At 46.4% G+C, this 22751-nt stretch overlaps 1 protein-coding gene across 1 annotated transcript in view; it reads right to left on the minus strand.

Moving 5' to 3' along the window:
* Positions 1 to 14681, minus strand: part of LOC131395470 (insulin receptor-like) — a 72981-nt gene extending 58300 nt beyond the window's left edge. Inside the window, 1 exon segment of the mRNA XM_058527333.1 lies at positions 14278 to 14681. Coding sequence (XP_058383316.1) covers positions 14278 to 14681 — 404 coding nt within the window.
* Positions 14682 to 22751: the final 8070 nt, after the last annotated feature.

Raw genomic sequence — 22751 nt, forward strand, 5'->3', positions numbered from 1 at the left:
ATAGGCACAGATGAATAAAATAGAATTGACGTCCCAGAAGCAGACCATGGTTTTGGGTTGAATTTAATAAATGATAAAGAAAACATCGAGTCATTGAAAAGGGAATTGATTATTCAACAACTGGAATTCAGGAAATTAAATAACTGCTCGGGAAAAGTGATTTAGGTTCTCAGTTACACCGTCCACAGTTGTGGGTGTTTGCTGGAGCTCTAAGTCCCGGCTAAAATGTTTCATGAGCCCCCTTGTGTTTCCCACCCTGGGGTTCTGTGGTGGATGGCAAAAATGGCCACAGATTCTGCCCCTCCAATCAACACATGGAGGCTATATCCTCTCTTCCTTCAAACCGGTCTTAGCCATGTGACTTGCTCTGACCAATGGGACACTAGCATACATGATGCAAACAGAGACTTGAGAAGCTCTTGTGCACTGGGGATTGATCTCTTGGATGCACTCTTTGACGCACTCAGAACCTGGAGACCGTCACGGATCCAAGTCCAAGCTAGCCTACTGCAGGATGAGGGGCCACAGGGAGGAAAACCACACCATCTCAGCGGACAGCCAGCACCAACCACCAGCATGCGAGTGAGGCCATGCTAGATCACCCAGCCACCAGCCACCCCACCAACCAATCCCACACGTGGGAGAGAGCCGAGCCTGTGTCTGTGGTCAAGTGGTGGGTCGGCCCAGAAAACCTGCCCAGCTAACCCACAGAACCATGAGTGAAATAAATGACAATAGTGTAAAAATTATGTTTTGGGGTGGTCTGTTACACAGCAAAAGATAACTGATACAATTGCCAAGAGAAGACCCTATGTCCTCCCAATAAAGCGCCCCCCTGTGGTTTAAGTTAATCTGAGTAGATTCCCATTAGCAGTAACCATGAGTTGACTGAGATGCTCAATGCTGAGCCAGGAAGACAAACAAACAGAGGTTCCCTCCCTCCCTGAGGGTCTCTTCCCCATCTTAAGTCTCCTTCCTCTCTACCACACCCATTCTATTCTGCTTATGTTGAAAGCACTCTGTTCCCTGTTCCCCAGAGAAGAGGGGCCAGGAAGGAGCTGACACATTCCTCATTCTTGGTCACCCACAGACATGATGACACTCTCAGCCCCTGTCAACACACCTACCCCTTCCTTGTTCCTCTTCTCTCTCAGAAGTACCTATAATCGCCCCTTTGTTATGTCCAACTTTCTGTCTTGACATGAGTGCAGCCATGTTTGGCCGCTCCATTGACCTACAGCCACCAGCACAAAAAGAAATATAAAAGCTGCTTTCTGCGTGGTGGGAACTGGCCCTTCTCTCACGGAGGGAGTTGCAGGTTGTAACATTTCAAGGCTCTTGGAGCGTCGTAGCACGGGATGGACTGGCCATCTATGCCGGGCTGGGACGATAACCAAAGAGAACAATGCACGTACACAACTACTGGGCTGGGACGTTAGCCAGGGGGCTCAGTGCACGTACGCCACTGATAACCATTTTGTGCATGGGAACACTAAATGCTTGCTCTGCAAACTCTGTAATTGCTTACTCTGAAAATTACTGATGGTACAAAAACTGCTGGAAACTGAGACCCAGAGAGAGTTCCACCTGTGGAAGGGACACCTTGCCCAGGACGTGTGATCCTTGCCCAGCCGCGTCGATTGACAGAGCTCTCCCGGCAGTGGGGCGTGGATGTTGTGAGTAACTGATCTGATGTGAAGTAATTGATTTGATATGAAGTAATTGATTTGATGTGTTCTCTTTTCGGTCAACCTGGTGTTTCTCTTTCTGGTTGATTTGTGTCATTTTCTCTTCAGCCGATGTGGGTGTTTTCCCTTTCCAGTCGGGCTGATGTTTTTTCCCTTCTAATACTTGACCTATCTAGATCTGTTTGCAGACTGTCACCTTTACTATCCTCTATATAATAAAATATACCTTCAGTCCATTTGTTTGGAGTGGAAAGTGTCTTTTACATCTCTGATCGAATCCCCGAACCTCTCATAACACTTTCCCAAGCCACTCCTTCCTCTGTTCCAGGGACTCTCAAAGGGTTACAGAGGTTGAAAAAAAGCATCAGTTACAGTTTATATTTAAGGCGAAAAAATCAAACTCAAAGTAGAGAAGAGGAATGGGATTTTCATTTTAATCAAAAGAGGGGATATCAGTTAAAAGTTGAGGAAAAATCTTTGAGACTGGTTCCTCATCTATAAGGAGGAAATGGAGGCAGAGAAGCGCTAGACCACCTGCCCAACGTCACACAGCAGATACAGGATTCAAATCCAGGTCTGACTCCAGAGTTACCTTTAACCACGAAATGAAATGCTCCAGAACAGCTCCTGCCCAAGAGACCTTTCTGTGATGACGGACACGCTCTACGTCTGCATTGTCTAAATGTAGTGAATGCGACTAAGAAACAAATGTTTAATTTTATTTAATTAGACAACCCATGCCTTTGACACTTATTCCGTTAGCAAGAACAGGTCCTAAAGAACTGATACTCATTGACCATTCCTGGCTGGCTAGACCCTTTTCAAGATCTCCTTCGAAGAGTCGAGAAAAACTTAGAAAATTGTTCGCCTCTGTGTTGGCAACATTCACACTGCGGGTCAAGGGGAAAATGATCAGTGTCATTTTTCTAATTTCTTTGATTCTAAATTTGTAACTCTTATGACCTGGGTCTGCTTTAGCTTCCTTTATCCCTCCTCCCAAGACCTCAGGGCCAACGTGCCAAGGTGTCCTTCACTTTCTCACCTCCCTCAACTCCTATTTTTCATTCTACCAAATGCCCGTTGCCAGTATTTGCAATCCCCAACAGGAGACCCTTGTAAATACAATGCTTCCAACAGCCAGAAGTCCCAAAATCAAGTGAAGCAGTTCACCAGGCTTGTGAGTCCCTTTCAAAACTGTGAAGGAAGCCCGTGAAGAATTATGCCCTCCTTTGAACCACATGGGCGTCTTTAAGACAATTCTCCAACTTTTTTTCCTTCATCAAACTCATCCCCATGTGGAACATCTTTCCTTTCTCGGATCCATCTATTGTTTTCCTTCTGACACGTGTCTCGAGGTCTTCTGTCCACTCTGGCCTCCGCCCAACCAGGAATCCTAAGATCAACTTGTTTTTTTTCTCGCCCTTGTAAAATTCCTTTGCAAATGACCCTCATACCTCGCTGGCTTATAAAAATAATTTTCTTAGCAAAACTCGCCTTCGTAAAGAACACAAAGTTTTGTTACAAAGTTCAGTCTGTGCCTTGTTTATCATAAACTAATGAAGGGAGGCCAATGAGCATCGTCTGATGGCATAACAAAGTTTTCGGATTTCAAAAAAGACAAAAATGATCAAAGAGTACACATCATCCACAGTCATGCTCAAGGGAAGAAGCAGCCAGAATGACCACCTTTGAAAATGGCTTATTGCAAACAGTGCTGGGGTGGGGGTGGTACATGTTAAATAAAGTCCACTGAAGGCATAGAACCTGAGTCTGGTGGTTCGGGTCCAGAGGAGAGGGCCAGGCTGAGCTGTGCCATGAGAGTGCAGTCAACAACACTCAGACTGGGGGACGCGCCCCAAGCCAAGCAGCCCAGTTCTCCAACAGGGAGAGTGTAAGGGGAAAAAAAAGGATATAGGGACAACCTGTAGACTAGGGTTTCTCACCCTGACACTATCGACATTGGGAACCGGATCATTCTGGGTGGTAAGAGCTTTCTCTGCATTGCAGGATTTTGAGCAACATCTCTGGCCTCTACCCACTCTACGCCAGTAGCACCTCTCCCCAAGTTGTGACAACCAGAAATGTCTCCGGACATTGCCCAATGTCCCCCGGAGGGCAGAATCGCCCCCAATTGAGATTCATCGCTGTAGATCCAAAGAATGTGCCATTTTTTTTGTAATGGGCAAGGCTAAACTATATTGTCGGGAGATTCACACTTGAGTGATAAAACCATACCGAAAGGAGAAAGTGACCAGTACAAAAGACAGGACAGTTCTCATTTTGGGGGGAGGGAGGGGGCTCTGACTGGGATGGGGTCCACGGAAGGGCGTCCGGAGGTGGGGATGCTGGCAAAGTGCTATTTCTCAACCAGGGTGGGGGGTTATAAGGTTGTTCACCTTAGAGTAATTCATGAGGCTACACATTTCTTTTGTGTGGTTTTCTGCATCTGTGTTTTCTTTGACGATAAAATGGTTTTTAAAACAGTAAAACCAAAAGCAAAAAAAGAAGGAGAAAAGAAAAAGAAACCTTCCCTCAGTGAGTTAAACATGGAAAATCCAAATGACCCAACAATTCCACTCCAAGGTATAATCCCTCGAGAGAATTGAAAATAGGTGTTCAAACAAAAGCTTGGACAGGAATGCTGTGGCAGCGCTGTTCACAACAGCCAAAAGGTGGAAACAACTCATATGTCCATCAATTGGTAGATGGATAAACTGCACACAGTCTGTCCACACAATGGAATGTCATTCAGCAAGAAAAAGAAATGAAGTCCTGATACACGCTACAAGGTGGATGAACCTTGAAATCATGCATAGTGAAAGAAGCAAGACCTAAAAGTCACATATCTTATGATGCCATTTATACGAAACATCCAGAATAGGTAAAGCCACAGAGATAGAAAGTAGATTAATGGTTGCCAGAGAATGGCGGGAGCAGGGAATGGGAAGAGCACAATGTTTCTTTGTGGGGTGATGAAATATTCTGGAACCAGATAGTGGTGATGATTGCACAGTCCTGTGAATGTGCTAAATGTCACTGATGGCAAATCTTACGTGTTCTTTAAAAAAAACATTGTTTTTTTAAAGAAGAGAAATCTTGAATGCTTCGGATAAAGCCTGTCTCGCTTTGCGTACCTCCTGCTCTGATATCCAATTTCTTTGCATATGTGGAAACCTTACCCTCATCACCACTAATGAGGCAGCCTGTGACAGGAGTCCTGTGCGCCCACGGACAAGCATTGCAGGTACTCGATAAACAACGCCGGTGCTGCGCCCATCTGTGCCAACAGGGCCAGGTATCGACGCTTGAAACCCTGCCTTTATCAGATCTTCCAACAAGAACGGTTTCCTTCATAGCTGAGCAAATGGAAACACTCCGTAGACAAAGCCCTCCCTAGACTGCAGCCGATGAGCCTGAGAGTCTTTAAAGACCCGAGACTCTCAAACAAGAAACAAAAAACTTCTATAATAAAAAGGTCAACCCTCGGGGCCGGCCCGGTGGCGCAGCAGTTAAGTTCATGCGCTCCGCTTCAGCAGCCCGGGGTTCGAGGGTTCAGATCCCGGCTGCGGACATACACGCCGCTTATCAAGCCATGCTGAGGGAGCGTCCCACATACAAAAAAATAGAGGAAGATGGGCACAGATGTTAGCTCAAGGCCAGTCTTCCTCAGCAAAAAAGGGGAAGACTGGCAACAGATATTAGCTCAGGACCAATCTTCCTCACCAAATAAATAAATAAAAATAAAAAGGTCATTCCTCTACCCAAAACCCTCCAGACACTCGATGATTGTGGAGTTTGTCTCCCACGTGCCTCCCAGTGCCAATTTCATTACCTGACTCCATCCCCTGCCTCTGTGTCCTGCGGCTTAGGGCTGGCTTGGGAGATCTTGATCCACTTCCCAAACACGGAATTGGAAGAAAGTAGCCCAATGTGCTGCTACTCATGTGGCCCCACCCATGACAGGAAAGGGGGGCCCAAAGGAAAGCAATTCTTTCATTTCCCACTGTCGACATTATTTATCTCTAAGTGTGAGCAGCCATGTAGTCTGAGCTAGCACAGACTCTAAGCCCAAGATAGAGAGAGGGGAAAGAGAGGAGAGAGAGAGGAGATAAGGGATGCAATTTTGAAATCGCAGCACCCGCATCAGTTCTCTTTACTGGGAAAGAACGTTCTATCAGGCACAGGTGCGTGCAGAGAGAACTGACCACAGGGAGCACGTGACTTCCCAGCCTGACAGGAGCCGAGGTCCCCAGGATCTCCCTGGGGCATTTCAAGTGTTCAGTCATAAAGAACAGATCTGAATTCTGACAAAGGGTCTGGTGACACCGTGGGATATAACTGGTCAATGAATTTCATCAAGTAGGAGGGAGAAAAAGAGAAACTCGTCAGACCAGTTACCATCAGGGGAGCCACCTTTGCATAATTACGTATTTAATTCTATGCCACCTTATTCCAAAGGATTGGGCCGATTTATTTCTCTAGGAGAAAAGGTAGGTAAATTGGTATCCCTAAGCCCCCTCCAAGAAGCCAGACACCTGACAGAACTATAGGTTTGCATTATCATTACTAAAGAGGTGTATGCTCATACGGCCAACTGGTCTACCTTTCTTCAGCGCATCTTTGAGCCTACCAAAACACTTCCTGGCTACCTGGCTTGTAAGCATATGATTATTTCTTTGACTTTCTCCCCAACTCGGCAAGGACTTTGGGGTCCCAGCAACATGCCTGGCTCAGCACAGCTGGCCACTCAATAGCAGTGGAAACAGCCCATCCTGTACACAGACCCAATGTAACCTTCATGATCTCTCCATTGCACCTGCAGGAAAACGTGTGGCATTCAGAGCGCATGATGGGCCAAGCCTCCCTTCGAAACACGAGTCAGCCTCCCTACTCTTGCCTACAAAAGACCTCTGTGCTTTTGTCATTGCCATTCCACTCACCCAGAACACCCTTCCCTCTTACTCTCTTTCCAAGCATCATTCGACATCCAAACCAAACCTCATCTTTTTAACCACTCCAATCCGGAACATCTCTCTCCTTCAACAAATGCCAATGGCGATTTAACATCAATTTGGGCGAGCTGGGGAGAGCTCAGAAACATACTCTCTAGCATAGTTGTTTTTCCTGCTATAGAAAATCCAATCATCTTCAAAAGTAAAAGATCAATTAAAAAATTCCAATGATCGCAGCGATAAAGAACTTACAATGATCACGGAATTGTTTCAGTATGGTGTTTTTAATTCTCTCCTAGATTTTTTTAAAGATCTTTGACAAAACAAAAAGGAATAAATATGAACAAAAAACTCAAATGGCCGTTTCAGGCTACACCATCTATCATCTTTATTATTATTATTATTATTATTATTATTCAATACCCGTGTGCACAGGCTAGACTTTCCTATTCTCTGCATGGACTACAGTGACATAGGCACGAAGGAATTTATTTATCAATATTCTGCCGTGTTATCTAGAGAACATCGTGATTTCCATGTGCTTCAGCCCCAAACATGTCTAGAACCACAGGTCCGATGACGCATTTGGGAGGGACAGGGGGTGCCTACTTTGCCTCATGATGTCTCCTCCTGGCTGGGCTGCTGTATGGTGAATTCGCTCCTGCCTTTTACCTCCCCAGCCAAACCAGGAGCTCCGGAGCGGCAAGGACGACATCTCATACTTTGTAACCCGCTCCCCCGGTGCCAACAAGGGGCAGAGAGATTATACTGGCCTGGTGCTGGGATGCTTCCAATTCCACTGGAAACAGCCTCTACCTCCAAATGGCCCCCTCGTCTTTATAAGGTACGTAGCTAAGAACAGGGGTCAGCCAATTTTTTTTAATGAAGGACCACGCAGTCTGTCGCAACTACTCAGCTCTCTCCTTACAGCACTAAAAAGCAGGCATGGGCAATAAGTAAATGAATAAATGAATGAGCATGGCTACATTCCACTGATACTTTATTTAAGGACACTGAAATGTTAATTTCCTATCATTTCCACCTCTCACAAAATAGTATCCTTTAGACTTTTTCCCCCAGCTTTTTTTTTTTTTGGGGGGGAGGGGGGTGAGGAAGATTAGCCCTGAGCTAACATCCATTGCCAACCCTCCTCTCTTTCTGAGGAAGACTGGCCCTGGGCTAACGTCTGTGCCCATCTTCCTCCACTTCATATGGGACGCCGCCACAGCATGGCTTGATAAGCGGTGCACAGGTCTGGGCCCGGGATCCGAACCTGCGAACCCCTGGCCACCAAAGCGGAGCACACGAACTTTACCACTACACCACGGGGCCGGCCCCTCATCTAGCTTTTTTTAAAGTATAAAAAGCATTCTTAGCTCCCAGGCCATACAAAAATCACCAGTAGGTCGTGCTTTGCTGACTTCTGATGAAGGGCTTTACCAGACAAACCTGAGGTCAAAGCATTTCCCAACAAGGTCTCCTAGAGTAAGTTTCTTAATTCCTATCCAAGCCTCAGTGTCTCCTTCTGTGAAATAGGAGTAACATCTTCTCACAGGCTGTGGTGTGGATTCCATGAGGCAGCACCGGTCGAATTCTTAGCACAGAGCCTGGTGCAGGGTAAGCATTCAATAAACACTAGCTAGTAATGAGCTGTCAAAGACACCATTGTTTATCTACATGACAGGTGCTGGGGACGCAAGAAATGCCACTGTCCCTGTATTCAAGAGAACTGCCTGATGGAAGAGGTAGTGAATTTAAGACAGATGAGGAGGGCCATAAGAGTAGGCAGCCAGGGCCGGCCCCGTGACTTAGCGGTTAAGCGCGCGCGCTCCGCTACTGGCGGCCCAGGTTCGGATCCCGGGCGCGCACCGACGCACCGCTTCTCCGGCCATGCTGAGGCCGCGTCCCACATACAACAACCAGAAGGATGTGCAGCTATGACATACAACTGTCTACTGGGGCTTTGGGGGAAAAAAAAAAAAGGAGGAAGATTGGCAATAGATGCTAGCTCAGAGCAGGTCTTCCTCAGCAAAAAGAGGAGGATTAGCATGGATGTTAGCTCAGGGTTGATCTTCCTCAAAAAAAAAAAAAAAAAAGAGTAGGCAACCAGAGTGTCGGCAGGGGCAAATTCTAGGGGATCCTCCCCCATCTCTTTGTTGTCTGCACTTCGACTTTCCACAATGAACACAGAAAAGCACAATGGTTCAATGGTTAAGAGCTCAGATACTAAGCCAGAATACCCAGGCTTGGGGTTTGAATCCCATCTCTACTATTTACTGGCAATGTGACCTGGGAGAATTGGGTTAACCTCTTGGGGCCTCATCTGTAAGAAGAAATGGCTGGGAGGACTCCATGCAGTGTCAGAAGCAAAGCGCTTAGAACCGTGTCTGGCACAGAATAAGCATTTGCTGCCAAGATGATTCTGATTATCAGAGGCAGAGTTAAAAAAAATGGAAGAAGAAAAAAAAGTTTCACTAGGAAGCTAAAACCTCTGCTGAAAAATAAACCCTTCCAGAGTAACTGTGCGTGCATTTAAGCATTTAACATTTAATATAAAGAGGGCACCCCAACTTTCAGAGAATCTGAAACACAGATGGAAAGGCAAACTCAGGGAGGAGACACTTGCCTCCTTCTGCCTCCTGCTCCTACTTTCTTGCTGATGTCTGTATGTGGCATCGCCAGCCAGTTTGCTGGCACCTGGCATGCCCCAGCCTCACGCACCCCTCTGACTGGCAGTGAGCAGCTGGGGTGGCCTCCCAGAAAATAAATGCCAGTGGGTTTGGCCACAGCAGCTGGTCAAGCAAGCCCTGGGGTTTCTGGTCCCCCCCAAAGCCCCAGAGCTGGTGGTCTCTAGAGCATCTGAAGGCAACGGGTGAGCAGAATGGTCTTCCCTGTGGGTCTGTAGGTCCAGCACCCACCTCTCATCAGCAGGTCACATGGTGGGCTTTCCACTGCCTGCCCCAAGACCAAAATCAGAAATGGAGCCAAGCCTTGGCAGGTATTCACCCAGCGGCTCATCTGTCCAGAGAGGGTGGTGGACCCACAGCACTTATGAGAAGCTTCCAGAACACTCATAGAGTGCCAGGAGCTGGGCTAAGTGCCCCCCACACACACTGTCTCATAACCCCCAAACCACAACCCTCACAAGCAGGTCCCACAATTATCACCATTTTTCAGATCGAGAAACTGAGGCTTGATCCAGGTCCTAACCAGTGAACGGCCAAACAGGACTCCAAGACAGTCCTGCTGGAGTCCAAACAATTCTTGTAACCACTTGGAAACGGGTCCAGTGAGGCTGACATTTGGGGTCTTAATGACACGCCGATTTGGGGGAGATATTCTCTGACTCTGAAGACTAGTTTAGGGCTTCAACTCAAGCTTTCACCCACAGAGATTTCCCTCTTCTAACTGCCCCCCCAAAGTGTACTTAGTCACAGATTTATTTGCCACCAGGAGGTCCTCTCTTGGTGGCAGGAGCTGGTCCCTCCCGTGGCCCCAGAACTCCAATGCCCAACACATCGTAGGCCCGTTGATAAATGCTATTCCGTGACTCCGCTCACATAGACTCCATCTCCTCTCTGCCCATCCAGGGCTCCTGGCATTTGGCCTCTCCTGGCATCTTCACCCCAAATCTGTGGACAAAGTGATGGAGAGGAAGCATTTCCTAAAAGGAAGCATCTTCCTTTTCATTACCTTAACCACTGAGAATCTTCCTTTGCTCTCTCTGCCAAAGCATCACTGTATGGGTGACAGGTGGAAGAAGGGACTTTGTAGAGAATGTTGCAACTGGGTCCAGAGGCCAGCCCAACACCTTCATCCCAAATGCTGACTGGACCCCGGAAGCTTCTGGAACCCAGCAATCATGCATGAAAAAGACAATGGCTGTGGATGCTTGAGGAAGCACTTGAGGAGATTCCAGGGGAATGGAGGAGTTGACAGGTAGTTTTTGCAGGTCTGTATCTGTCTACTAAGACAGCAGAGTATCCTCGAAAGGCTCATTTCAGTCTGTTTTATGTTAAAAAAAAATCCCATACAATGTTAAATAAGCCTTCTAAAGCCACAGCAACAAGGGAACATAAGCATTTAGAAAGTCGGAGACGCACACACATGTTCATGGTGGCATTATTCACAATAGCTAAAATGTGGAAGCAACCCAAGTGTCCATCTATGGATACACAATGTGGTCCATCCATACAACAGAATATTATCCAGCCTTAAAGAGGAAGGAAATTCTGACTCACGCTACAATGTAGATGAACCTTGAGGGCATCAGGCTAAGTGAAAGAAGCCAGTTACAAAAAGACAAATACTGTGTGATCCCACTCATAGGAGGTCTCTAGAGGAGTCCTATCCATAGAGACAGAATGTAGGCGGGAGGGGCCAGGGGTTGGGGGAGGGGGAGGGGACGTCAGTGTTTAATGAGGACAGAGTTTCAGTTTGGGAAGATGGAAAGTTCTGGAGATGGATGGTGGTGATGGTTGTTGCAAAACAATGTGAATGTGCTTAATGCCACTGAGCTGTGCACTTAAAATGATTAGGATGGTCAGTTTTATGTCACTTGTACTTTTCCACCATAAAAGAAATTGAGGAAAAAAGAAAAACCAAAGCTGAGTTGCACTCAACAGACAGAAGCGTCAGTTCAAGGAACAATCGTTTCTGGACATCTGTTACCAGGACAGGACAACGCTTCACCCGACCACTGATTACGAACCAAGAGCAGCTGAAATCGAGGCCAGATGCCAGATGCCAGATGCCAGGAACCCGGAAGCCTGGCAGGTGTCCGTCACAGCCACACACGCGGAGCCGCACCTTCCCACAGTGACGAAACCCCCAGGCTGGAAAAACCAGCCCCGTTCTCAGGAGCAAAAGATTTTTTTTTAAAACCTGCTGGAAATATCGGGGACATTTCGGCAGATAATACCGTCCTCCACACTTTGACAAAAACGGATACAGAAATAAATCCACAGAGGAACATCTTAAATTGTATCTCAAGACGCGTGAGCCCGGAGCATTTCAAACAAGCATCTAAATTTGGAGAACTCAGCCCTGGAATCAGAGAGCGTTCACTGTTTTCCCTGGTGCCCCAGCCAGGAGTGGCTCTCCAGTTCCTAAACAGAGGAGACACTCCTCCCAAAAAACACACACACGCTTTATTTGTGTCTCAGACTTGGCACCAACCCCAGCTGTCTTTTATTAGCTGTGTGGCCTTAGGCCAGTTAAGTAACCTCTCTGGTTTCTAAAACAAGGATAACCGAGCTCCCCTGGGAGCTGCACACCCTCATAACGTAGTAGATCCTACACATTCTCTCCTCCTCTCACCATCGGTGAATGACAACCCCATCTGGAAATTCACCTAGATCGTCACTGCCACCCAGCCTAATCACCCCACCCTCACGTCAGAAGTTTCCTTGTTCTTCTACATAATTCCAAACCCACAGGTGGTCTCTCTACTTCCACTAAGACTTTGCCCCAACCTTGACCCTCCGTCTTGGTGTGGTTTGGTTTCTCTCTGTCCCGGGCCTACCAACATGCTCTAGATTTTTCCACAACATAATAAGCATCATCCCCTCCCCATCCACAAACAATCAGGTTTTCTTTCCCTTCACTGCCCAGCCTCTCCAAAGAGGTGTGGTCTCCACTCTCTCAACTCTCTCACCTCCTGTTTCCTACCATCCAACATCTGCGCCATGGAAGGGCTCCTCCCTGGGGCTCCGATGAAGTCCTCCCCGACAAGCGCGTGGATTCTATTGGGAACTCACCCCGTGTGGCTTCCCAGTAGCTTTGGGCTCAGGTGAGAAGACCCTCCTTTCTCCCTTCCCCTATCTTTTGTGATACAACCCTTAAACCACCCACACACTCTCTCCCACCCCAATCTCATGTTCACTAATTCTCCCAGGGAATTCCACAACATGTGAGAGAGTCGATGACACAATAAACAAGTCACGAGCGTGTGTGTGGGACTTGCCTTCCTGGATATCAAAACATTATAAAACTCCAGTGATTAGACCAGTCACAGCCCTGGTGCAAAGAGAGACAGACTTGGATACCCAGAAACAGACCCGAAATCAATGACAAAGGGGTAGATTTCTGCGCTAAATGGTGCAAGACTCCAACTAGTTATTTGGAGAAAAATGGATACTCCTTCGAATCGTGCACACAAATAGCTTCCAAATGTCCATGACGAATGTGTTTTTAAAAAACGATAATAATTAGGGGCCAGTCCGGTGGCGTAGTGGTTAAGTGTGCACTCTCCGTTTCGGCGGCCCGGGGTTTGCAGGTTCTGATCCCGGGTGCGCACCAACGCACCGCTTGTCAGGCCATGCTGTGGCGGCGTCCCATATAAAGTGGAGGAAGATGGGCACGGATGTTAGCCCAGGGCCAGTCTTCCTCAGCAAAAAGAGGAGGATTGGCAACGGATGTTAGCTCAGGCAGGGCTAGTCCTCCTCATACACACACAAAAAATGATAATAATTAAAATTGAAATAGAAAATTTGGAAAGAAATATTCGTTCTATAGCTAGGAAGGGACTTTCTAAGCATAAGTCACATGAGAGGCAAGCAAAAATCCAGCTCGGAACTCCATGAACGTTTTAAGTTTCTCTGCAACTGATATTCAGAGCATTTTCACCACTGAACAAAAATGTCAGAGGATGTAATTGGCAGAGGGTTAGCTGCCTTCACCTATGGTAACTGTATACAGATGAATATTTCAAAACCACTAAGGTACTAAAAGATAAACAGACAAAAGATAGGAACAGGAAGAGAAAAGCCAAATGATAAACAAACATGTTTTAAAAGGTTCAACCCCGATAGCAATCAAAGAAATACAAATAGAAACAATGACGACACATCGGCTCCGCCCTCCAGTAAATTCTGAAAGATTTTTCAAACAACACTCGAAGCTGCCAAGGTGCTCCCTCTCGGCCAAAGCTAGGAGGAGAGCCCGTTGGTACAACATTTCTGGAAAGCCATTTGGCAAGGGCATCAAGAACCTTTGACCCAGAAATTTCACTTCTGGAAAAGCAAGACCTAGAGAAACAAATGCTCGAGAAAGCTTTGACCCAAAAATGTTCCTCCCTCTCTTTGTGAAAACTGGAAATAATCTAAATGCCCAACCACAGGGAAAGTTAAGTAAATTAAGATGCAACAGAACCACTAGAAGGAAGTACTTCTAATAATTGTGGAAGAAAAAATTACTGTTTTGCTTTTTTCCTTTACATATTCCTTTTTCCCAACATCTACCATGATCAATCTTACTTCTACAATCAGATAAGAAACAAACTTATTTTTCTACAACAAAGTCCATACCCATCCACTCCTACCTGTCTCTCAAGCAAGAGTAACATTCAACTGCCTAGCACAGGAGTTGGCAAAATCTGGCCCACTACTTGGCTTTGTAGATAAACTTTTATTGAAACACAGCCATGTTCACTCATTTCTGTGTTGCCTGTGGCTGCCTTTCCTGCTACAATGGCCATGCTCAGTTGCAACAGAGGTCGTATAGCCTGCAAAGACTGAAGTATTTAATACCTGAGGCTTTGCAGGAAAAGTTTTGCCACCTCCTGGTCTAGTGAATGCCTCTAGTGTCTCTCTAAGAAATATGAGAAATGGCTAAGAGCCCTTCACACCCCAGCGTACCTTTCTGGCAGTGGCTGAGTCCAGCACCGCTCGACAAACTGCCCGTTGATGACGGTGGCAGGGCAGTTGGTCTTGCCCTTGGCAGTGCCTGGACAAATGTCCCCACACTCCTCACTGTCATCCTTGTTCAGCACAATGTAATTATCTTCCACAGAATCCAGAATGCGCGACCAGTCGATGGTGGCCAGGTAGCAGAGTTCATTGTTCTTCTCGAAGCGGACGGAGCCCCGCGTGATGTTCATCAAGCTGTAGAGGCCAAGCTCCTTCAGGTGAACCATCTCGAAGATGACCAGCGCGTAGTTGAAGAAGAGGCGCGAGCCCCGGATAACCGTGAGGTTAGGAAACAGGTCCTTCAGGCTCTCCAGCCCGTAGACCCGGAAAAGCAGCAAGTAATCAGCGATCATGATGAGTTTGGGGAAACTGAGGTCTCGGAAATCCTCAGGCCTCGTTTTAAACATCAACAGTATCTGCAAATGTCCTTCAACGATGGATCCGTTGGCCAACTCGTGCAGCCTCGTGAGGTTGTTCCGGATATCCATGCCGGGGCACACTAAAGTGAAAACAAGGAGGAAGCAAGGCAGGTGAGCAAACACACCGTGAGTCGGTTACAAGAATTAGTGGCAGGGCCAGCTTCGTGGACGTGCGACCTGAGTCCCACGCTCACTCAGAAGGGGACTTGGCTTAACGCTCTTCCGTAAGTCTTGAAATCCTTAATCATTTTTAAGCAACCGGCCCCACATTTTCATTCTGCACTGGGCTCCACAAATTCTATAGCCAGCCCTGATGAGTGGCTTTCTCTGTAGAGTGTCCGTGCCTAAGTCATTACTTTCGAAAGGCAAAGAAAGTAATTCCTTTGGCAGTACCTGTTAGAAGCTTTAAAATCAGCACATCAAATATGATGCAATGGAGACACTGGGATCACAGGGGATTGAGTAATGCGGCAGGGGCGGGAGAAAGGGGGGCCATCCGCAGTGAGTCAGCGTTGGAGATCCTCAGGAAATGGATTTATGGGGATCAAGGTGCCCACATCAGAAGTGGGGCCAGGAGAGCTGAATGTTTGGTCCATTCTCCCACTTCACTGACTCTCCTTCCCAACCCTCCTTCCTTCCAGGCAGACAGCCAAGGCCTAATTACCTTTTATCTGGGGGTGGCAAGGGCTTCCCAGCAAGTCTGAGCTCCCCGGCACAAACACCCTGCGTGCCCATTCTCCTGAAGGTGGTCCCTTCCGGGCTCTGACACCCTCCATGGCTCCCCATGACCCTGCACTTCTCTTTCACAGCCTTTGGGGTTCCGCCCCTCCATCCCCTTCACCATGCTAAACTGGCTTGGCCACACCTCTCGTACAACTCTGAGGCTGTGTCCTCCCCTCTAACATGACCTATGAGGAGGAGTGAGTGAAATCATGCAGGCACTCAAACAGAGCCTGGTACACAGTAGGTGCTCAATTAATGTCAACTACAGTAGGTGCTCAATTAATGTCAACTATCTTATTGTTGTTTATTTCTCCCAAAAAATATCACAGCCATCCTCAGGCTCTGTGCCTTCATTTCCCCAGACGGGAGGTGGGCAACCGTTTTCTATAAAGGCTCAGATAGTAAATATTTTCAGCTTTGTGGTCAGATGGTCTCCATCGAGGCGACTCCACTCTGCCCTTGTAGCCGGAAAGCAGCCAGAGACAACATGTGACTGAGTGTCTGCGGCTGTGTTCCAATAAAGCTTTATTTACAAAAACAGGCGGTGAGGTGAGCTGGAGTTTTGCCCTAGGGGTGTTGCTTGGCAATTCTTGTTCTACGGCAAGCCTGTCCAACAGAACTTTCCACAATGATGGAAATGTTCTGTACCTGTGCCGTTCACAGTGGAAGCCACCAGCCATTTGTGGCTCTCGAGCACTTGAAATGTGACAAATAAGCCTGAGGGACTGAATGTTTCATTTCACTTGAGTTAATTTCAATGGAAATAGACACACGTGGCTAGTGGCTACTGTACCGGACAGGGTAGCCATAGCCCCATTGGCCGTCAAAGCCCTTTATGCCTTAGCTCATTCTTTCTAAATCCAGTCTACCATCTTTCAAGATCCAGTTCGAATGCCACCTCCTCCAGGAAGCCTCCTCTGATTTCCTTTCCTCCGTATAAATATTTGGATCTTTCCCTTCTCCTGTGTCCCTTACACTCAGTTAACGTTCATCAAAATCAAAATCTTTAGGCAGCTTCTCCTTGTCAAAACACACACACCACAGCCCTCAGCACCTGGAATGGAAGGCTCAGTTTGCAACCCCCACTTCTTTTATTCCAAGACACTAAACCTTCCCCCAGCATCTTTGAGGCAAACAGCTTGTTCTAAAGAATAGTAGTAAATCCTCTTAAAAATCCACCCTGAGAATAACTTGCAAAAGAAGCACAAATTAGAGAGAAAACAGCACAGCAAACAAAGCAGCAATGTTCCTGGGTCACATTCTGTACAGATTAGGCTCAATCAGGGGAAAACGCACACACACTCACTGGGAAGCTGGGAGCAGCTTTGAGGGGACCACGATGCCAGTTCCGTTCCCACACGCTCATGCCACCCAAGCCCGGTCTGAGGCTTCCGGCCATAGTCACATCCACAGCGTCCACAGACAGAGGTCTCCACAGGTACCACGCCATTGATGCCTCCCAGGAAGCCCCAAAATCTTTAGGCAGCTTCTCCTTGTCAAAACACACACACCACAGCCCTCAGCACCTGGAATGGAAGGCTCAGTTTGCAACCCCCACTTCTTTTATTCCAAGACACTAAACCTTCCCCCAGCATCTTTGAGGCAAACAGCTTGTTCTAAAGAATAGTAGTAAATCCTCTTAAAAATCCACCCTGAGAATAACTTGCAAAAGAAGCACAAATTAGAGAGAAAACAGAAGTACAGAGCCACAGCTCTGTACTTCTCAAGTCTGACCTTAACACTCTATATTTCACACACACACACACACACACACACACACACACACGAAATTGGTGCAAATGCAATCAACACCTGCCCTCCATCCTCCCCAGGCTGTGGCAGGACCAAAATCAGATACGAAGGTGCATTCAGAGATTAACCAGCTGTCAGACATTAGGAAAATGCAAATCCAAACCACAATGAGGTACCACTTCACCCCCACTAGGGTGGCTACAATCATAACCACAGACAATAACAAGTGTTGGCGAGGAGTAGAGACATTGGAACCCTGATACATTACTGGTGGAAATGGAAAATGGTGCAGCTGCTGTGGAAAATAGTCTGGCAGGACCTCAAAAGGCTAAGCAAAGAGTTACCATCTGACCCAGCAATCCTACTCCGAGGTAGATACCCAAGAGAAATGAAAACATACATCCACACGGAAACTTGTATATGAATGCCCATAGCAGCATGATTCATAATAGCCAAAAAGTGGAAACCACCCAAGTGTCCATCAACTGATGAATGGATAGGCAAAATGTGGCACATCCATATGATGGAATATTATTCAGCCATCAGAAGGAATGAAGTGTCGATACATGCTACAACATGGATGAATCTTGAAAACATGCTTGGTGAAAGAAGCCAGACACAAAAGACCACATGTGGTATGATTCCACTTACATGAAATGTGCAGAACAGACAAATCCAGAGACAAAAAACAGATTAGTGGTTGCCAGGGGCTGGGGGAGGGGTAATGAGAGTGATGGCTGAAGTACAAGATTTCTTTTGAGGGTGATGAACATGTTCTAAAATTGATTGTAGTGATGGTTGCACAACCCTGTGAATGTCCTAAGAACCAGTGAATTGTAAACGTTAAATGGGCGAATTGTACGGTCTTGAATTATATCTCAATACAGTTGTTATAAAAAATTAACGATGGTAATAGTAGGGGACAATGAAGAATTGCTTTTTTTTTTTAAATCTCCAATGAATCTAACTCAATTCATTAAAGCCATATGTGTCCCTATAAGTCTAAGACAATAGAGCAATACTGTTGGGACAGAAAATACCCAGAGGATGTTAGAAATGGTGCCAAAAATAGATGTAGAGGCTTCTGCTGGCTTTTAGTATCTCTGGGTGGGAACAAAAGGATGCTTCAAGTTCTTAATAAGTGGCACCTGGCTAATAGCCACTCTACACACAGGTAGGGAAGGACGATGAGAAGGAGAGGGAGGAGGGGGACCTCGTTGACAACTAATATTTTCTGAACACCTACTACGTAAAGCACTTGGTCCATTCTCTGGCACTCATGTTCTCTCGCTGAGTTCTAAGAAGAACGCCTAGAGGAGATGCCAGTTTCATGCCTATTTTGTGATGATCAAATTGTGACTCACACAAGCTGAGTTTTAAGTGGTGGTGCTAGGATACAACCTGGCGGTCAAATGCAATTCTATGCTTTAATGCTAGGTTTCAGTTTTACCATCTGTGTTCTTTCAGATAGATGCCCAATGAAGCATCGAGTGAGTGCACCTTACAAAAAGATACTTTTCAGCAAATATCCACCCATCAAGGGGTTAGAAGAGATCATAAAAACAAGCTTTTTGACTCAGTCTGGAACAATCAAGGAGGGCTTCCCAGAGGAGGTGACGCCACTACTAAAACCTCCACAAACAGTGCAATAAGAATTATTCTGGGGCCGGCCTGGTAGCGTAGTGGTTAAGTTCACATGCTCCGCTTCAGCAGCCCGGGTTTTGTGGGTTCGTATCCCGGGCGCAGACCTACACACCGCTTATCAAGCCATGCTGTGGCGGGCATTCCACACACAAAGTAGAGAAAGATGGTCACAGATGTTAGCCCAGGGCCAATCTTCCTCAGCAAAAAGAGGAGGAATGGCAACAGATGTTAACTCGGGGCTGATCTTCCTCACCAAATAAATAAATAAATAAAAGAATTATTCAGTTCTGCCTACTTTGTTGTAAGGTCAAGGGCGATGACAAACTATAGCTTGTCACTGTGGGTGACCAGGGTTTGTAGGGTCTAGAGCAAGCACTATCTGATATGAGTATAATGTGAGTCACAGATGGCATGTTAAATTTTCTCTAAAAAGATAAAAAGAAACAGAGGAAATGAAATACATTTTATTTAATCCAATGGATCCAAAAATTTCACTTCAACATGGAAGCAATACTAAAAAATTATTAATGAGATACTCTACAGGATTTTTTTGCCACTGTGCCTCCGAAATGCCATGTGTTTTACACTTGAAGCGTGTCTCAATTCAGATGCTAAATTTTCATCAGAAATACTCGGTCTGTCTATGCAGATTTCATAACATGAATCATTGGAAATGTAGATTCATATCCCCAAGTTGTTCCAAACAGAATAAAGAGTTTTCCAATAACAGAATCAAGCACTGATTTTTTTTAACATTTAAATTAACTGAAGTTAAATGAAACTTTACATTCACACTTAAATGAATTAAATTAAAGTAAAGTAAAAATCAGTTGCACTGGCCACAATTTCAAGAGCCCCATGTGGTCAGTGGCCGCCATATTGGATAGCAAGATACAGAACATTTCCGTCAAAGCATAATGTTCTCTTGGACAATGCTGGTCTAGAATTTCTCCCTCGACCAGAGGAATCTGAGACTCTTCAAGAAGGAGAGAAGGCTAGCATGAGAGATGTCCTGGAAAGTGTTTCCTCCCTCCTGGTTTTCTCTCCACTATGAAAGCAGCAAAAGAGGAGTGTGAGGGGCAGGAAAGAGGTATCTAGAAGATTCTGAAACTCCTTTACAATGCTAAGAATTTCATACTTTCTGCTTTCACTCGTGAATGTACTCATTCCTTAGCCTCAGCATTCTTCAAACGCTCCCTGGTGACCTAGTCTGGGGTCACATGTTCCATTCTGCATTTTTTCTAGCCTTAACACCACGTCCTCCAAAATTCAGGGGTCCAGCGCCACCAAGCCTTGAGTTCGGGTGTCAGGCCACTACCTGTACCAATTTTGGGGCACACTAGCAACCCAACAGATCTGGCTTCCTACTCCAGAGCTGGCACCTGCCAGCTGCGTAATGCTGGGCCACACCCTCAGTCTCTGGGTGCCACGGTTTCCTCGCTGAAAATGATGACAATTGCATGATCAAAAGCTATGAAGAATGGATGAGGACTGCGGTCTGGACCCATGTGCCTGTTAGTTCTCCACTCTGAGCTATGTGTGACCAATTCTCAGATTTATTACCTTCAGAAATTAGAAGCTGGGCACACCAAGGTATCAGACACCCTTAAGATTCTGCATCTGCCTGTAAGAGTGGCTCTTAAAATCGACTTCTGCAAAAAAGGAGAAATGGAGGGGCTGCGGCAGGTGGCAGCATCGGGAGACCTGGATGCTAACGCAGGATCTGGAGCCAGCAAGTCAGCCATGTGGAAATCACTCCTGTATTCATTCAACAAATGTGTGCTGAGCATCCCGATGTGCCAGGCATCATGCTGGGCATGGGCACTATCAAGATAGACAAAGTTGAAGCCCTACAGCACCCAGAGATTCCTGTTCTGGAAATCTGCTACAAGTAGGTTCACACATGCAATACAACTCTGATGCTGAGTCATTCAATACAGCACTGTCCATAATGGCCCAAGACCAGAAGCAACATAGCTGTCCATCAAAAGGGGATCAGTTAAATCAATTACGGTTCATCCACGTGATGCAGTGGTTCTCAAAGGGGTGGTCCCTGGACCGGCATTATCAGCATCTCCTGAGAACCTGTTAGACATTCTGATCCTCCTGGATTGGAAACTCTGGGAATGGGGCCCAGGAATCTGCATTTTACCACACCCTCCAGCAGATCTTGATGCAGGCTGAGGTCCAAGAACCAATGATATAATGCAGGGGTCAGCAAACTTCTCCTAGGAAGGGCCAGATAGCAAATATTTTCCATTTTGTGGGTAATACAGTCTCAGTCGCAACTCTATCTTTGTAGCACTAAAACCATGACAACACAGCATGGTTGTGCTCCAATAAAACTTTATTTAGAGACACTGAAATTTGAATTCCATATAATTGTCATGTGTCATGATATAATAATTGGAATTTTTGTCCAACCATTTAAAAATGTGAACACCATCCTGAGCTCTGGGGCTGTACAAAAGCAGGTACAAAGACTTGGCCCATGGGCCATAGTTTCCTGACAGCTGATGCAGTGGAATACTATGCAGCTATAAAAAAGAACAAGAAAGTTCCTAATGGGTGATATGGAAAGATCTCCAGGATATGTTGTTAATAGTAAAGTGCAAGATGATAAGTCTGTGTGATATGCTATTATTTATGTAAAAATGGGGGGCAGGCAATAGATATACATATTAGCTTAAATATGCAAACGCTATTTTCTAGGAGGGTAAACATGCACCAAAAAGAAAAAAGTGCAACACTGGTGGTTTCTGGGGAGAGGAAATGAGTAGGCAAAAGACAAGAAGAGAAAAAGAATTTCACCGCCAGCACCCTTCAGAGCTGTGAATTTTGGATCTGGGACCGGATCACATAATCAAAAAGTCAGAAAAAAATTAAATGGAAATAAAGATGAATAAGAGGTGAGGAAGTGAGGCTGCAGGATATTCTTTCCAGGAGCCTCGTGAAAGGAAGGAGCCAGTGTGGCTGGTGGAGGGGTTTAGCTTGAGGGAGGTGTATGGATGGATGGGAGGTGGGAGGCTGATGCATTTCCCTGAAAATTCTCAATAAAAATGTTGGTGAGAGAAGTAATAGCCCACAGAGAGGAGACCTGAGGAGACTGGGTCTTCAGCCCAGATGAAGGGATGATAGTCGAGCAGAAAGGAGGTTCCTCCTGCCTCCATAGAGGTCAGTCAAGTAGGGACAGGGGCCCTGAGGTGAATGCTTGGGTACTTGAGAACAGAGGGATGCAGGTGAGAACAGCTGACCATCAAAGATGGAGAACAGAGGAAGAAAATAGTGTAATCTGTGGCCCAGAGGTAGAAGAGGTCCATGATGGGACCTTCACCATCCAGACCATAATCTTTCTGGAACCTTGGCACAATGTCATCAATCTTGGAGGGTGTACCAAGCGGATCTTTTGAACAAACCAAGAGCCAGCAAGGAGCTGTGGGAGATGAGAAAGTCAAAGAAAGCCCTGGGAAAGATGTAACCGAAGGTGTCCCCGTAGGGTTCTCTCTCCTCGGGTGAGAAAGGCAGACGCCTGACCCGTGATGTTCACAAGGCAGGGACATTAAAAAGCCAGAAGAGACCCACAAATTCTATAGACCTCGGATCTGCCAGAGGAGATGAGCTCGAAAAAACAGGATTCCAGTGGGTAACCACAAGAAAGCCACACCAGGAAGAAAAGACAGCCGTAGAGGGTGAAACGGACTCCACCGGAAATTGCTGGACACAGAGGGGCAGTAAATACCCTGAGTGGTGGGAGTGCACAAGGCTGGGGCGCAGGCAACAGGCAAAACACTGTATGCATGTCACCAAGACGGACTTTCTAGAAGAGGAAGGAAAGAGAGGCTCAGAGAGGACCGTGTCCTCCTCAAGTTCACAGAGCAAGGATGA

The sequence above is a fragment of the Diceros bicornis genome, chromosome 31, assembly GCF_020826845.1.
Source record: "Diceros bicornis minor isolate mBicDic1 chromosome 31, mDicBic1.mat.cur, whole genome shotgun sequence".
NCBI lineage: Eukaryota > Metazoa > Chordata > Mammalia > Perissodactyla > Rhinocerotidae > Diceros > Diceros bicornis.